This window comes from Odontesthes bonariensis, chromosome 15 (genome assembly GCF_027942865.1).
Source record: "Odontesthes bonariensis isolate fOdoBon6 chromosome 15, fOdoBon6.hap1, whole genome shotgun sequence".
Taxonomy (NCBI): domain Eukaryota; kingdom Metazoa; phylum Chordata; class Actinopteri; order Atheriniformes; family Atherinopsidae; genus Odontesthes; species Odontesthes bonariensis.
The window spans coordinates 21,970,224-21,988,079 of record NC_134520.1 but is presented as its reverse complement, the minus strand read 5'-3'; the positions used below and the strand labels follow the sequence as shown (position 1 = coordinate 21,988,079).

Here is a 17,856-nt window from a genome sequence, read left to right as displayed (position 1 = left end):
AAACATCTCAAAACATTCCCGGTACTCAAATAAAAGATGATATCTTGCATTTAGTCGAATTAGTCTTGCAAAAAGAGTAAAAATGGTCTCTATGGAGACCAAAAAAAAGTCCATCTAAGTCTTCATCTTCTGTTTACAGGATGAATAAAGTGGATTAAAGCTTCCACTGTCCAAATGAACGGGGTGCCAGTGAAGAGTGTAATTTTTGATGTGCAGTAGATCATATTAAGAATTGAGAATTGATGAAATTACCCTTTAAAAAAAAAAACTACCCTGGCACAAACTACAGGTGGACTTTCAGTGGTTCGCCCAAACTTGAAAAAATGTATTTTTTTCCACATTTAAGACCTTAAACTGCATTGTTTTGTGCACTTTTGCTCGAATCCCTTGGCCACGATCGAGGTAGCTCCCAGATTGTTTTGTTGTTGCTGGTTGACTCACTGACTGAATCTCTCTGCCACAGATAGTGGGGCGTCCCGTCGTCTAAACGAGCGTCTCAGCGTAGGCGTCAGGTGGTCGGAGCACGTGTGACGTGTGTCCCGGCGGGGTTTTCATTTCTGACGTCGTCAAGCCGGGGAGAGAGGTGTAAAATGGGATGTTTGCTCTCAGCTCCCCCCTACGGTTGCTTTGCATTCTCCAGGGTTTTGAGAAAGCAGCCTCCCTCCTTCCTCTCGCAGCCCCCGCGCTCCGCTGCTGCTGCTGAAACATCCTCTCCCAACAAAACCAGGAACAGATGTTAGAAAGTTGTTTGCAGAAAAAATCATTTTCAGATCAGAGCTTGTCCTCGAACAAAGGGTGGTTTACCAACTGGTTGCGTTGCTTGAACTCGGCTATTTTATCACCTCGTGACCATTTTAGTCGATGCATTTAGCCAAAGCTTCCAAACTGAGGCTCGTTAGGTGTTGTAACAACTTGGTCTCCTCTAAAGCTTCTTCTTTCCCTTCCCTCTTAACATCATCACGCGAATGGGGGTATTTTTGCTAGTCAGCCGGCTTCTGAGTCACTGCAGACACTTTTAAGTTGGCTATATTTGAGTGAAGTGCCGTTTTTCAAAGTTTTCCACCAGACCACAGACCGACGCTGTGGCAAACATCATGCATTGTTCGGCAGAAATCGAAACTTCTAACCACTGACTTTGAGTCCTTTTCTGATACACCAGCGTGGATTTTCAGATACCTTTATCCCCGATCATTTGTAATGAAAGGCTGTCGCGATTATTTCTAGAAAAATGAGAAGTGTGCCATTTCTGCTGAAGTGTGAAGCAATGAAATCGGCTCCCAAACGTTTCCGAACATCTCTTCCAACTTTGTAGAGAAGATGGGTCGACCAGCTTCTGTGATTTATACAAAATATCTCATTTCCCGTTTGGATATTGTGTGAAATGACATGTCAAAAGCTGAAGCCAACTGCAAATCATTAAAAACCCTCCATTTCCGTGCAAATGGTACAAAGACAAAGCGTTCTACATTCTAACCATAATCCTATCTCCTGATGGAAGCGATTGCTTTGCTCTGGTGGTAAAAAGTCGCTGTAACTCTTGGACTAGATTTTACTAGCTGAGCCCCGGCTGTCAGAAGTGCTTCTAAGTTGGGTAACCGGCTTCAAACTAGAGCGAAATGGGTCGTGTGTGTGAGGGCGAGCCGGCGTTGAAGAACACGCCACTCTGACCAAAAATGCCGCTTGTTTCAGCTGTAAGTTCACCTGTTTGGGTGGAGAGATGCCATGTTTTGGTCATTTTGTGTAACTTCATCACGTTGCCGTGCCGCCACAATTATTCAAACAAGTGTTCAGATTCTTGTTAACCCGCTCATTGGTCAGTTGTATTTTGGATTCTAGTAATGGGTTGATGACGCGTCAGCACCGAGCAGACACATCTGGGCTTTACGTGATGGTAGGCTGAATGTTTTTAATATGCATCGGGCTCAGAAGGCGATATGAAGGTGTCGGTTGGCAGTTTATTGTTGGCACTTTTTTTGCTTCATGCTGACTTTTGAAAGTTGCCAGTTGCAACGCAGCTGCTCACCTTTCGTCAGCTCACATTCAGAGTGGCTTCCCATGACACCCAGCTTTGCACAGCCCCCATCTCTGTCTATATTTTCTGTAACCTTTGCTCTCTCAGAGAACCATCTGTCAACATTTCCTGTCTTAAACTCCACCGTAGGTCAGTCGGTATCAGATGTTGTCGCAGCACCGTTTTTCCACTCGGACCACCCCAGTTTTGACTCTCTCTGTCTTTTTTTTTTTTTTTTTTTTTAAACCCCCCCCACTGGTTATATTTGGTCAGAGAAGAAGACGGAGCGGGAGAGACGGAGAGAATGGATGAAAACACGGAGTACACACCAGCGTGGAGCAGCTCTCTCTCGCTCAACATCTGTTTCCATTTTGGTGTTTGCTTTAAACTCTGTGCCAGAGAATATGCAGCCCCCAAATGTGGAGCGGGTTGTTTTTAAGTGGTAATTTGGCACACCCGCATGTTTTTTTTTTTCTTGCTCTCATCCTCACTGTCGTTGGGAAACTGTCTTCGGTTATAAACCATAGTTTTAGCTCGGCGGAGAGATGCACTAGTGCGCAAAAAAAAAAAAAAAATCAGCAATTTTGGCACTAAACCCAAGTAGCCTAGTTTTCCACTTGAGAGTAGACATTGGACTCGGCCTCGGAGCTTTCCTGGCTCCTCTTCAAGTATGATTTAGTTGAAAACTATCTTCAGAGTGCTGTGGTTTTACTCTCCACACGAATAAACGATGAAGTAACAAAGCCATTGCATCTTTAATGCCTCGACATCCATAAAGAGAAAGAACTCTATCAGCACATCACATTTTGCTGGTCGCATTGGTAGTTTGAGACTCATAATAATGACAGTTGTTGGGGGATGATTTCCGCCCAGCTGATGCAACATTGTGCAGTTCTAAATAAAGCACGCGGGAAAGCACAACATCAAGCGATTACAGGAGCAAGTGATAGGCATGTTTTCAAATCCAGTACACAAGAACTGTCCGGAAGTGAGCTGATTTCTGAAATTAGCAGCAACATATGTTCCTCTCTTCACTCTCTTCCTAATCCAAAAAAACATAACAAAAAAATCCCGATTGCACTCTCCAAGTTGGTTTTGCTGATTCTGAGCTTGGCCGAGTGCCATCGCATGAAGTCAGTGGTCGAACATCTTGGGTTACAGTTTCCCCTGAGTCATTGACAGCGGCTGCACAGCCAGCAGATCACCGACAGACATCTCTGCCAGTACAGAGCCCAGGGCCGGGTCAGGAGCGCTCGCACCGAGATGCAACTCATTTACTATACCAAGGGAGTCCGGCTGTAGGCCCGGTAGCCTGCCGGGCTTGTTGCTTTTTGATGTAATTGAGCTGTGCTTCATTTCCTCTTAATGGTCGTTAATAAAGGCTAATGAAACGCGAGGCCCGACACCCACAGTGTGTCGTGCTGTTGCGGCCCAGTCGCGCTATGCATTTCAGCAACAGCAGGGCAGTGAACGATGATACAATCCGATCCAGCTGTAACCAATTTACTATTGAAACTGTTAAGAAGAAGCCAAACTGCTCAGTCAACCTGCAAAAAGTGGATTTAAGTCATTGTGTTGTTGACCTGTGAAGTCAAGTGTTTTATTTGAGTTTCTAGAAAATTAGGATTTTAATCTTTGTGACGACACATGAGATATTTTCAGGGCTTAAACGTGATAGACTTTTTTCACAGATTTGACATGGTTTAAGTTTACTCCCCTGCAAAGTAAACAGAAACCGACGAGGCTATCGGTCCCATTCACTCTACAGTCTTTTCTGTAGATAGTGAAAATGCTGGAGTTTCCACCCCCCCCCCCCTCCTCCTCGGTGCTTCCTTCCTGCAACATGTAAATGACGTAGGAACACCCGAGGATGTATACCAAATGCAAAATTAGCCTTGATGTTCAGTCATTACGACTCCGGGGAGAATTCCCCAAAGCGTGTAAACGTTTATCTTGAAGTAATGACTTCATCTTGTTGATGTTGTTGGCGTTGTGTGTCTAATGGTGGGTTTTACCACAGCGGGACCCCCCCCCCCCTTCCATGTTACCACTGCTCCACTTTGTAACAATTACAGGATCTACGTCACGACACTGAAGCTCACCCCATTCTTCAGGTTTCCATCCACAGTAACAGCTTCAGTGTTGAACTGTTTTCCTTTGTCTTACCACTGTTGTTTCAGTCCAGTGGAATAAAGTTCTTTCATGCCCCTCCATCAGCTTTTAGGGTCACTGTCATTTGTGCCTTTTCTGTGGATTGTTACCACGGTGATTTATTGTAATATTTGTATCCGTAAGTCATGATCAGTGCCCATCAGAATTGATGTTCTTAATATTGTTTTCAGGTGACAGAGCGACAAGTCGTTTCTGTCTGATCACTTAGTCAACCTTTCGTTTCAGCTCAAAACAACAATCATTTCCTTTGCATTGGAAAATATCCTCCTGTGGCTTTCCGAGTGTCGGCTCTTGTCCTTGAAGTGCTACGGTCTGTGCCGCGGGCCCATAGAAGACTGCTTTGAGCTGACGGAGTGAATGACAAACCTGTTCGACCGCTTCTGCATGCAGAGCGCACACAGGCTGCTGGCCAGCCGCCTGCAGCCACACAGCGCTCCGCAGGAGGCACTCTTTGTTTTGAAGTATGGTTTAGTGAATCCCGGCTGAACAATATGGCGTCTCCGCTTTTGCAGAACGTTTTTCGGTTCAGCCCTGGATCATTTATTGCTACAATGATCCAGGGCTTTGTCCATTTCTGCTCTTTATATCTGTTGGTTCTCGGCAATGTCACCCAGAGCAAAAATAACTTGATTTTTTTTTGGGGGATGTTTGCGTAAATGAATTACTCCAACTTGAGCTACACTTACCAGTGACAGAAACTCGATTTCCTTTAGATAATGTCTGATGACAGATTGCTATCTTAGAGTTCAGGTATGGAAATGTGAATAAGGCAGAGTCGAGCACACAGAGCTCACAGATTTGATCTACGGGGCCATTTTAATCCACGCAGGGGACGTCTCCTTTTTGGCGTGCAGTGTTGTAAACCTCTGTCGGGCCTTCACTGTGCAACAGCGTCCTTTTAGCCTGCTCTCTGTCACCATAAAGAGAGCCAGGACCCAAACATTTCCTCAGTGATGCTGAATTGGCCTCTTTCTAACTGATGTGGGTTACATGGCGGGCCCTTTTTTTTTTTTTTTTTTTTTTTTTTCCTCCTTCCTCCCTCCTTTTCATTGGCTGTAGTCTTCCTTTATACCGCACATTTCTCCTTTTTTTAGCTTCCCAATCACACCCAAACACTTAACCCAAGATGTCCTAGTTCCCCAGTTTATATTGTTTAACGCAGTTAGGAAGTTAGTAATAATATGTTTCTGTTTGTTTTACCGGTCTGCTGGAATTTATTTCTTCCAGCTCGACTTCATCTTGAAAGGAGATTCTTCTCTTAGCTTTAACGTTAATCAGGTAAGGACACCTTTAAAAGTAGTAGTATCCAGATGTCATCGTCTTTATCATAAAACTGATACGGGTCCCTTTAAGAATCTTTCTGTTTCATTGACAAAATGATACTACCAAACTCACAAGTAACTCTTAAACACATCCGGCGCAGCTACTTGTTTATCTAAACAACTGAATAAACTCAGGAATGTAGTGCCTGTAAGGATACGTTTCAAAAGCAAAGATATGATAAACACTTGAGGAGGACACTTGTTTGTTCTGTAGGACTTTGTGATGAGATGGTCTGCTGATTACATGTTTTTTCTTTTTTTTTTTTCTTTCAGTCAATTCGATTCCCTACTGCGACTGCCGTTTCTTTTTCTCTCCCTTAAGTAATTTTGAACAAAGATCAAAGTACCTGCATCATTTGGGCTTCTTCTTATCATCTAGTCTGTGTTATTCACCACACGGGCTTTTAAGAAAAACAAATTGGTTGACGCCATAACCCAAGACAATGTGGGTGCACTATCCTCTGCCTAAAACGGCGTACAGCGTCTTGTCAAGAGTTGATTGTTTAAACACTTCATTATCGTGCTTTGAAACTCAAAACACCCGAGATGAAGAGCAAGGGATTTCCTTTTACATGTTCTTTATCATGTGGACCTTGTAGTCTAAATACTGAGGGAGGAAAGTCGTTGTTTGATCCTCAGAGCAAATAACAAACTCGGATCAGAGTCAAACGTGCTATAAAGATAAAAAGTGAGCAGATAGACCACATGTTATATAAACGTATAGATACACCCTTCAATGACATATAGGCTGATTCGTACTTGATGCGAGGCAGCAGCAGCAGAAGGTCCATCTGTAGAAGTAAGAAGCGCTTTACGTAAAATATGACACGATAAAAAAACGTGAAGGAATTGAGGGGTAGGTTAAAATCAAAATGAGCTTATTTTATAGCATGAATAACTGGAATGACACAAAACGGGAGAGTAAAGTCTCCAGTGCTTTGCCCTTCGGTGCTGACGCCACTTCTCTCTTATTTCTCATACTTCCTCATCTTAGAAGGAGTCTTAGTATCTTCGTGCCTTTTGTTCATGCGGTCCAGGGTGAAGGCCCAGCAATGCCACCTTTAATCTATCAAATTCCTGCTGGTTTACGATCCAGACACTTGCATAACTTTCACTGAGGGTGTGCATACCTTTTTAAGTAAGCCCTATGTTCGTGGACCTAGTTTTTTTTTGTTTTGTTACAATCTGCTGATACCAACATTTTAACTGGGTGCTGACCAACTGTATTGGTCAACAGGCAGAATATCAGTTGAAATTGATTGGCTGAGTACTGCCAGTGTTACCCTCAAACAAGGCTATTCAGAACAATCCAGGGAGCATACTGAGTTAGTGTGTGTATGTGTGTATGTATGTGTGTATGTGTGTGTGTGTTTGTTCACTTCTGCTTTTTTTCCCTTCTGCTCATTATCCAGACTCAGACTGGACACACTCCAAGGTCAGATCTGTGAGGCAATGGACAAAATTTTGATTGTGCCAGAGCCCCTCCTTTTTTAATTTTTTTTTTTTTATCCTCTGTCAGCAGGTTCACCGGTTCACCCCGTAGGCTCTTGTTTCTAGATAAAGGGAAAGTAGGTTTTAGTAGTTCCATGGAAGTTCAGAGTGTAACTAATAAGAGCCGAAGTTTTTCCTAATACAGGGAGGGAGTCGGTTGAGTGCATCTGTCCTTTAACAGGCCTCCCGCCTTCAATACATTAACGTTTCAAATATGTAATCTGTGCGAGCTGGTTGCATTCTGCTGCTTGGCCCTCATCGGATGTCCGGGGCCTCTTATCAAGTGCAAGAGTTTCAGAAACGGGGTTGGATGAACACTGGATAACTTTGTATAATGGGATAGCTTTTATTTGGCTCATGAACTGAAACATTGTTTTATTGTCTTCTGTGTTTGGATACTTTCAGCAACTTTTTTCTTTTTCATAGAGGTTACAAGTCTCAAGTGAAAGATCCGTCTAAGAGACATTTTGACACCTTTCTGGAGCGGGTGAGGCTTGCAGCCAACACTTCTTTATTCACAGCATTATATAAGACAGGCTCGCTGTTAAAAGTATAGAAAGTTTAGGAATAGGTCAAATTCTCTTGATGGTGCAATAATCTTTGAGAGTAGAGTCCAAAAGGGATTGGTAAGATGTTCTTAAGCTTTGACCAGGGTTAATGTCTGTGTGAGAGGCGAGCTCTTTATTGCTTTTGACCCTGTTCCTGCCCTCCTTGACTGCTTAAGTCCTTTCTTCATTTTACTTTGTTTGGGTTGCTATCACCATCTCATGATTGCTGTTCCCAAGCTGAAAGGCTTCTTCTTAAACTCGACTCGTTGAATTACGAACTGCACAAGACGTAAAAGAGAAAGTAACGAAAGTACATGTTATTCAGGTTTAGGTTTGTACGTATTAAATATGGAGGATGAGTTCAAGGCTAACTATGCCACTTTTGGTTATTTTTAGTTGCCACTAGCCAGAGTGGCAGCAGAGGTCAGAAAGACTACAGCAAAACCCTTTTTAGACACGAGATGGGACACATTAAAGGCTCCATCCGTCCTTTAAAGTGATGGCATTCCGTCGTTCAAACATTAGCGTTCCTCTTGTTTCATACCGAAATGCCCGTGAAAGTAATGGAAACGGCTCCAGCGCATGTGCAAGATTGTATAATAAATCAAGTGAGTTATATTAAAGTTCTCATAGTCAGAAACTCTTCCTGACATCCTCATTAACCCGCTGCCGTTCCTCCTCGGTAATTCACAAACACAGACCCGAGCGTCGTGTGTATGAGCGTCGTGTGTATGCTTACACACATCGAGTCAGTGTCATGGAATCAACTTTCCCGCTGAGGGGCGCATCAACAGCCCACTGACTCCAGACCTTCTTGTTGCCTCTGCACTTTCAGAATTACAGTTTTCTCACAACAGTGTGTCATAAAGCTAAATAAATGAATACTTCATGCTAACTGTGCAGTGGTTGTTTAAAACCTTTTGGCTTCTTTAAACATGTTTAACCTATTTGAACAGTCACTTGAGTAGCGGGTGGACCCCGACCCCATGGTCACTGTTGTTTGTCCGATGATACAGTGCAAACCCTGTAAGTTACAGTTTTCTCATGCCAACATCGTGTTTTTGCCATAAAAAGTCATGTCAGGCTTAACAAACGTGGGGCAGAAACAGCAAATGACAGTTGAAATTTTTTATATGTAATCGGAGTAACGACTTGGGCTGCAGCTTAAACGCCTTAAATGTTTTTTTTCTTCTTCACTTGGTGCTGCATCCAATTAAAGAGAGAAAACCACAGAGGAGGAAAGTTTGGAGATAAAATGATCTTCCTGATTGCTTTTACTTGCAGATCACAAGCCAAATGAACCCGCTGCTGCAGTGTGTTGTCTGTTAATGTGACTGCTGCAGTTCAGCTATCGTGCTGAAAGCGATGCGGAAATATCAGATCCGACCCGCTCAGATTTCACTGCACAAATGAGACAGAAAAGCAGCAGGGTGCTCATTCAAAGATGAGGCCGCGGCTGACTGCTGCTGTTTAAACCTCAGTCAAACCCCCGTAGGCTCTTCTTTAATGTCCAAGGCCCTAGCTTGCTTGTAATGACCTCGTAATGACCTTGTAACATTAAAAAAACCTTGAAATGGCAGTGCAGTACCTGAGGTTAAGGATGGTATTTCTGTAGTAGAATCCTTGTATGCTCAATCTTTGGCTGCAAGTCTTTGATGAGCTTAGTCAGCTTCTTGTCCTCCCCTGACACTGACCAGATGTTGACTGCTCTATGTGATACCATATGGCAGAACAGACAGCTGCAGGGGGTTTGGGTGCCATCCGCTGCTACGGCAGGGTGACTGTCTTAATCCCTTTGCCTTCTACTAAAATAGGGCACTCTCATACTCGCAATTCTAAATGACATTTGTATTCAAGCATTACACCTCTTCAGGGGTTACACTGAGTTAAATTGCATAATTGGCCTGAAATCTAAATGATACATTTAAAAAAAGGCTCCTGCTGCATTTGGTAAACTTTACTTTGTTAGATCAATACTTCTAAATGTTCTTAAATGTGGACGGTTCGCTAATTCAACAGGTAAAGGCCACGGCTGAGCTGCAGAATGTAAATGAGGACATAAGTAAATCTGCATCACAGTCGGGATTTAAAACGTGCAATAAAGAGTAAATAAAAAGAAAGAGCTGTCTTCCCTTCCTCTCTTTTCACTGTTCTAATCTCTTAATGGTTACTTCTGCTGCTTTCAGATATAGTTTTCTCGAAAAGACTATGATTTGTGGCTTCCCAGTGCAACACTAGCTCAGACTTTATGGACTTATTCCAGCGTACTAAATTCTTGTCCAGTGTCCAATCCTTACAAGGCTGCTGAACACAAGCTGCTCCTGCAGCTGTGGCGATTAGGTGCACCTCGGTTCAGATCGGTTCAAATCCCCGCTTCGGCGGCTTCTATGGAGGCATGTCTGAGGTAGCTTCAAATAATGAAACGTAATCTTTTCATATTGTTGGCGGTGAAGTCTCTTTTCAGTGTAAACTTTTGTGTAAACGCAGAGAGAAAAAGCTCAATCAGCTCCTTACAGACCTTTTGTTACATTAAAGCAAAACAACAGCCGCGTGTTACCCTGTGTGTATTAACATCAAAGGGAAAAAGTCTGAGCTGGGATCAGTCATTTGGATGTCCTCCTCTCCTTCTGAAGCTCGTAGGTTGTCCGTCCCGCGGAGAGCCAATCTGTGCCTTGTCACGTTTTTAAGGGCCAGATGCCAGACCTGGTTCCAGCCCTGCGGTCTGACCCAAAATGGCATCTCTCTCTTTTTGGCTGTCTCCATTGGGTTTATATGCCTCCGCATGCTTGTGTCAGTTCTTTACAAGAGTGCTGCCACTGTAGCTTTCAGAGGTGCTTAACTCCAAACCTTTTGTGTTTTGTCTCCTCACAGAGCCACCATAGAGGAAGTGGAGGGGGATGTGTGCGAGCTGGAATCCAAGCTCGACAAAGTGAGTACCACCCATGAAAAACATTGCTTAATTGTTCATTTGCTCCACTGTGTGAGCTAAGAGCTACAAAGGCCACACTGTAAGTGGAAAAGTTCAGGTTTGTCCTCGTCTCCAGTGTATCCCCTGGCCAACTGCCGTTTGAGAAAGACTTAATTCTAGAGACTGCGTGTCTGAAATATGTATTCAAACTTACATTAACAAACACCTTAAATGCGGTGCCCTGTGTGGTGTAATTGGACAATTTCCTTTGTGTAATTTCCCAAGCTGATGGCCGGGGGGGGTTCGGATGTACCAGTGATTCTAACAGATTACGTCTAATGCCAGCACGGTGGAAGTAAACACCGACTGCCAGCCAAGTGTTGGATTACCTGAGCCCTGTTAACTAGTTTTGCCAAGAAACACTTAATCCTTTTTTATTCTGTTGATAGAAGTTATCAGAAAAAAAAAAAAGGTTGAAATTTATATTTATTGTGGCGATGACCAACAGCAGTCAAAATGTTTGGCATCTTAGATAATCTTATTGAATTTTCATCTCATAGAATTTCCCTTTTGAGCTAAATAAAGCATTTTTCATTCATATTACTCCATCTGATTTTTTTTTTTTTTTTTTTAGACCAAAGAGTGATATAATCATGATTAAATATTTCTCAATCTCGGCAACCCTAAATACCAGTTTAAAAAAAAGTATAGTTTTTAAATACTTTGTACCTTACGGCAAACTCAAGATGAGCAGCTTAAGTGCTCTCGTTGTCACGCTCCACTGTGTCTGTGTGATTGGATGATGATAAGCACTCGTCCTTCAAGCTTTTTTAGCCTTTTATTCACCTTTACCGAAAACCTTCGCATTTGATCCTCTATTTTAGATGACAACAAATATTTTGCCTTTTGGCTTTGTGTTTCTCGTGTATGGTTGTATTTCTGTGTTCAAATGAAGTAAAGCAGAGAAATAACCCAATCAAACGCAGCTTAGCTTAGAGAGAGACCTTGGGCTCAGAAGGACCCACTTCATTGTTCCTGGACTTGCAGTGTCCAAGTCCCACCCTCCTCCTCACCCCACCTCTGTGACTCAGCCCCAGCCTGACTTCCCCTCTTGCTGCGGAGAGGAAGGATCTGCCACTGAGTGGGTGTGTTTGCGTGCTTGAATATGACTGTGATAGTGTGTATGTCACCCATGTCTTGGGTGGAGTCATGCCTAAAGAGAACAAAGTTCAGCTTTTTTTTTTGTGTGCGTGTGTGTAGGTTGCTGTTTGCCTGAGCAGTGTACACACAGACACATTGAGTAAAAACGTACACTCACTTAACACTGACGCTATGAAACCTGCCTTTTAAAAAGGCTGAAATCCAAATCCGTTGTGTAAACGGCAAAGAGACTGTAACCATGCTGATTTAAGATATGTTAAATATCTTTGAAGCATCCCTCATCAGCACTCGTCTCTTTCTATTTTGGAATTTAAAGAGGAAATTATTTACAAGTATACAGAAATCAGGTTTTTGTTGTCATATTCTGTGAATACAGTCTCATTTAACATCTAATTTAACACATCTAGCACCAAAAAGAGGGGCTGCGGTCTTTGAAATATGAAGGTTATTAGGCAGAGAGGGAAGTGGCCGAGGATTAGCTTTTGGGATAGCTGTATAGCCGCTTTATCTGCAGATATCCATTCAGGCTCCATGTCATCTTCTGCGTGGGAGTGGAGAGATGGAGAACTGCCAGAGTTTATTATTAGATTACATAACCTGGAATTATCTTTGCTGCCAGTGTGTCAGAAGTGTCTGTTGTTAATTATCCAAGACACTGAGTAAGCCTCTTGTTTTTCAGTGTTGGTTCTTTAATCTCCAGCTTTAGGTTTTCGACAAATCTTCAGCTCTTTAATCTGTTTTTAGAAAATATCCATAGTTTAGATAAGAGCAAATGTCCCAAAGAAATAACCGGTGCCGTTTCTTGCTTCTGTTAATTCATGATTTTTTTCTTTCTTCCTTCTAATGTTTACCTCTTTCTCTTTCCTTTCACAAGCTGGTGAAGTTGTGTATTGGGATGATTGATGCTGGAAAAGCCTATAATGCAGCCAACAAGCAGTTTGTTAACGGGATCCGGGAGCTTGCCCAGCAGTCCACCAAGGATGAGGTCATTGAGGTAAACGAGACATAATCCAGCTTTATCTGCTCATTGAAAGTACTCTGCTTTAGTGGCCCTTGCTTCTGTGTCTAGCCAGAGTTGCTTCAACTGTAAAACTGCATGTAATATATGAATATCAGTGAAATAAAGAAACATGGAACATTTGTGTCATTTAAAAGCCTGACCCACCTTGTCATAATTCGTAGCTGTGAAGTCTGCATTGCCGCTCTTTTTGCATGTGGCGCCTCTTTTTCTGTCTTCAGTATTTTCTCAATGACTTTACAAGATTGATACGTTTTTTTAAAAAAATGAGCACTGTCCACTGGGCATTACAGAGGTCAGATGTTGTGTTTTCTCATATGAATTTACGTGGTTAGGCACTTCCTCTCTTCCTTTGTGTATTTGGCTCACTGCATCACCCTTAAGTTTCAAGTTTCAGCTGCTGCTTATATCAGTGAAAAACTTGGCTAAATAATTCTTCCCAAACTCTACTAATTCCTCCCCAGGAAAGGCTTTTCTTTTAGTCACCCCCTGAGGAGCTTGTATCTGTGGTGTATCATGTGGCAGGAGTTCAAATTTCAGCCCATTTCTTCGACTTTTCGCCGTTCGGTGCTTTATTGTTAGGTTTTTACCCTGTCACACGGTCAAATCTCTGCCTGACTTCACGGCTCTCCCTCTTTTTTTTCTCTCTCCACAGTCCAGTCTCACTAAGTTTGCCGAGAGCCTCCAGGAGATGATCAACTATCACACGGTACGCTGTCACTGCCATGTGAAACCGGATGTATTGTCATTATTTCTTTTCCTTTTGACAGCTGGATGATGAGAAAATCCAGATGGGCCGACAGTTTACAGCTATTTAACTGTCAGTTTTTATCTTTACTGCTGGGAAAGACGGCAACAGACCACTTGACAGAGAAAATGTATCTGTGAGAGCAGAGCCCATGTCTTCAGAAAGATAAGTGGAAAAAGAACACGGTACATCTTTTAGAGGCTCAGGTAAAGGGATACTGTGGTTAGATGAGAGGAGAGTGGCTATAACTACATATCACTGTAAAAGATGTTACTTAAAATGGGTCTGTGTGCAGTAAACACTTCCCTCTATAAAAAAAAAAAAAAAGTGGTGAAAGGAAAGCTATTTGGGTCAGCTGGAAAGATTTCTGCTTTTTTTTCCTACCATAATTTAAATGTCAAATGGCATTTCTTTTTATGTTAAACAAAATAAAAATGACTTTCTTTGTCGTAAAAAAAAAAAAAAAAAGATTCTTGGAACTGTTTGAAAAGAGGAATTTCCTAGAAAAAAAAAATCCCCTGTTACCCACTTTGGAATTTATCTGGAAGGAAATCTGCATCACTGGTGTAAATGTGGTCATGCTTAGTTTCATCGTGATGTGTTTGTCATCCATCGGACAGCTTGGATATAAGACTTTAGGCTAATATAGCTATTACTTTGCCTTTGGAGACTCCATCGCTTGATATATAATGTTCCGAACTTGATTATGTGACTTTTCTCTCCGAGTCCTATACTTAGACGGCTTACTTGTCAGTATCTTGTCGGCATTAAACTGACATTTAGAAATAGAGCCATTGCTTTCCTGTGTTTGTCCTCTCACTAAGACTAACTTAAACGCTGAGAGGAGGAGGTGCAGGATTAGCCAGAGGCTCTTGCTTTGCATTGAAGGTTTCTCTTTTGATCTCCCTTGTCAAGTCTCGTCTCTATTAGCTCTGGATATCATGTCCAGAGTGCGTTTCCAGCCAGCACTGCGCTGTCATTGGTGTTGCACTCTGTTCAAATAACCAGCAACAAATACCTTCCATTTAAAACGTGTCCTTTGTGTTTGAATAGAATCTCAGTTTCGTTTGCCCGACAAGTTTGATAAGATGACACCTCAGATATTCAGCCTTTGGGTCAACTCGTGAATTCAAAATTCATCGATTGAAAAATACCGGGATTCTTCAGTCACTGAAATGATGGTCGCAGTCACACTTAATACACAATACTTGTGCATTGACAATGGTAAATACGATGTTATTAATGTAGCTGGATATGGTTTTGCATCTTTACAGTGAAACCGAAAGCAATATGTGAAATGTCGACTGGATTTTAGAGTTGCGTTGATATGCCTCTGGTTGGGGGAATCATGTTGTCATGTTGGCCCTCAGCTATCGGTATGTCCGTCCCATTTCTTCAAACTTGGTGCAGACATTTACCTTGACTAAATATTAACCTGTTTAAGTTTTTATTAGACTTTGTTTTATGTATATACCAAAGTTATATTTCATCTCCATTGTGACGTCTTAAAGTTTCTGGCCATTATTCAACAGCCCGGCTCAAGAACAAAAGGAAAGATTTTGGGTCGGTGGCACTAATCTCGGTAGTGTTGGGCTAAAAGTGAAGCATCCAGATTCGTGGATTTCGTAGCTTCTTTGCAGCAATGTCAGCTTCATTGGTTGAATATAAAAAAATAGGGCTGGGCAATGATTCAAATTTTTTATCTAATTAATCACGATTTCCTGGATTAATCGCGATTAATCGCATTTCCAAATCCAAAAATGAATTCAAAAGTAGTGTATAGCTTTTAGCATTTAGTTTTATTTTAAATGTGCTGCCATATGAATGAAAGTGCCATAACATTTGTTGTGCAGACACACTTTTAACATCAGCATCTTTATGTAGTTTTTATGTAGAAGCCTCGCTCCACTGTCTGTTTCGTTGAATTTCTTGCAGGTATCAATTGTGTGTTTTGCCTTTAAGTGATATTTTAGACTGGAACTACTACGGTGAGAAGACCATTCAACTTGGCAGTGTTTATAGATGACTTTGGTTCTGTCGACTCCGCCGTCTGGAAGAACTTTAAAATTAAAAAATGGCCGAGTAAAAGTTCCGTACCCTTCTCCATGTTTGGTGGATCCGCCCGATTACTTTCTTTTCCGGTTCCGCAGCAGACAGCAACAGACTTTTACAAAATAAAAGCCTGTGAGCAACAGCTCTTTACAATAATAAAATTAATAATAAAACCTGCGCTAATGCGCGATAGAATATTTATTGGCGTTGAATAATCAACGAGTTAACGCTATAATAATGAGTTAACTTGCCCAGCCCTAATAAAAACACCTTATACTTTTTTAAAAGTTCAATTCCTTCATTGTTTTGACTGCCGTTGTAAAATGAGTAGGAAATACACCGTTAACGCACGAGAGTCCCTCATTTTGCCCATGTCATGTTCGATTACTATTCACATGGTGACCTCACCGTGTGACATGCTGCTTCTGTGTCATGTAACAGGCCTGGTTGAAAGGAGCCGGAAGCAGAATGGGGGATATCTTCACATTTGAAAGCTTTCCTACCTTTATGGACCCCACCACCCACTGCTCATATTTTGAGTGCAACTTCTCTAAAATGTACAAAGACCACAAAAGAATTTGGAGCGCTGATGAGGAAACAGTAGGGACATAACATAGGGAATGCAACATTATGTGTTTCACCAAGACATGACCACAGGAACATTTTGTAGTCTTCATACCTTTCTTTACAGCTTTCAGTCTCTACGGGTGGACAGAGACGGCACACAGAGCGGTAGGAGTAACAACAGATGGTATAATCCTGTTATCCTGGACTTGTCCCTTCGATGGAGCGTTTCTGCACCCCCAGATATTGAACTCTTGTCGGAGAGCTTTTGCCTGGTTTATTTTAGTAGCTTCATGTTTGTTGACCTTCCCTGCTGGAGTGTGGCTTCATCAGATCAGTTGTTGCCAGGCAACACACACAACACACCAATGCAGATCACGTGGCCTCTCTGGTACACTTCCAACTTTGTCCATTCTTTAAAATGAATATTTCCTCCAGAATTAATGCTGCATCACTACAATTTCCCTTTGGGAGGTGATAAAGTATTATTCAGTTCAATTAGGAAAGTGAACAATTCATTTGAATGACACCAGTATTTGGTTTTCTTTAGCTATTTAGAAAAATAGACCAATGCATTTTCATGGTGTAGCATATATCTGATTATTGTGACTACTCTTGGCAGGCATGGGCGTGAACCGCACTACAGCCACAAGGCAGCATGCTCAGATTTAGTTGAATTGGCTGCTATAGAAAGTGTTACTTTAGCCTTTGAGACAGACTGCAACACTGGCAAGTTTAACCCTGAAAGAAAGGAGAGAAGATATCGCATGCCTTCTAAACTAGTTAGGGAAATGACTCAGCAGTTTAGTCCAACCGCACCAGGTTCTCTTATTAGCCTCTCAGACCGGGCCTCCGATTGCCTCCGCGAGCCACAGTGCAGGCCTGCGACTGTTACTCATCACAGGGTTCTGTTACCACATCAGCTGACAGTCTGATAGGTTTCTGCCACTCAGCGATCTTTCAGCACATGATCCGCTCAAACACAGTGCTCAATGTGTTTGTCAGTGTTGCCCTCTTTCAGCCACACTGCTCATATTGTCTTGTCTCACAACAAAATTGCATTAAAGCTCTACTTAAAGTGCTCGTGGGTGTTTTTTTTTTTTCCCCTTGTGAGCTATTTTCTAAGGAGGCATGCAGGTTAATGAGGATATGACTCGCTGGAAAAAATCAGCAAATCGCGTAATTTCTTGTGTTTATGTCTTTATGAGGGGAGTTTACAGAGTCTGTGTGTTTGTGTAAATTTAACAGCTTAATTGCACCCTATGATGTTAACAAAAAAATCCTCTGAAACCGAGATGCTGAATGGGGAAAAGCAGGGAAAGGGAAGGGAAGGGAAGAGAAGGGGATGTAGTCATCAGCCTTTTTGCTTTCCTGAGAAATTACTCTGTGCCCTCTGCCTAAATAGCTTATCTGACTAAATGGATGATTCGGTATAAATGAGCGATTCCCCCCTCACTCCTTTTCTTTCTTTGCAGATATTATTCGATCAGGCCCAGAGATCAATCAAGACACAGCTGCAGACATTTGTGAAAGAGTGAGTATTTACCCACAAAACGCAAAGAGAACTGCCTGTGCAGTCAGAAGTCGGGGCATATTTAATATGAACACAGTTACGCAGAATAAAAAAGGAAATACTTTTTAAATGTTCGACAGAGCGTTGGAGCCGGAGGTGCAGCAAACTCGGCATGAAGACACAAAACAGTTGAAATTTCTCTTTAATTCGGGACCTAATATCTTTGTGTGTCAAGCCTCAGCGCAGATTTTCAGACTGTAGGTGTAATTACAGAAAGCAGCAGCTCTGGTTTATTGCGTTATAAGGATTAAACAGTTTTTTATTTTTAATTTTTTTTATCTGGCCCCA

General features: G+C 42.1%; 1 protein-coding gene across 3 annotated transcripts in view; it reads left to right on the top strand.

Annotated features, from left to right (window-relative positions):
- LOC142400547 (arf-GAP with coiled-coil, ANK repeat and PH domain-containing protein 2-like) overlaps positions 1–17,856 on the top strand; it is a 48,839-nt gene that overhangs the window by 988 nt on the left and 29,995 nt on the right. For all 3 annotated transcript variants that reach the window (XM_075485528.1, XM_075485529.1, XM_075485527.1), the window contains exons 2-5: positions 10,416–10,473; positions 12,488–12,607; positions 13,287–13,340; positions 17,471–17,529. In XM_075485528.1, the coding sequence (XP_075341643.1) occupies positions 10,416–10,473; positions 12,488–12,607; positions 13,287–13,340; positions 17,471–17,529 (291 nt within the window). The remainder of the gene's footprint in view (positions 1–10,415; positions 10,474–12,487; positions 12,608–13,286; positions 13,341–17,470; positions 17,530–17,856) is intronic.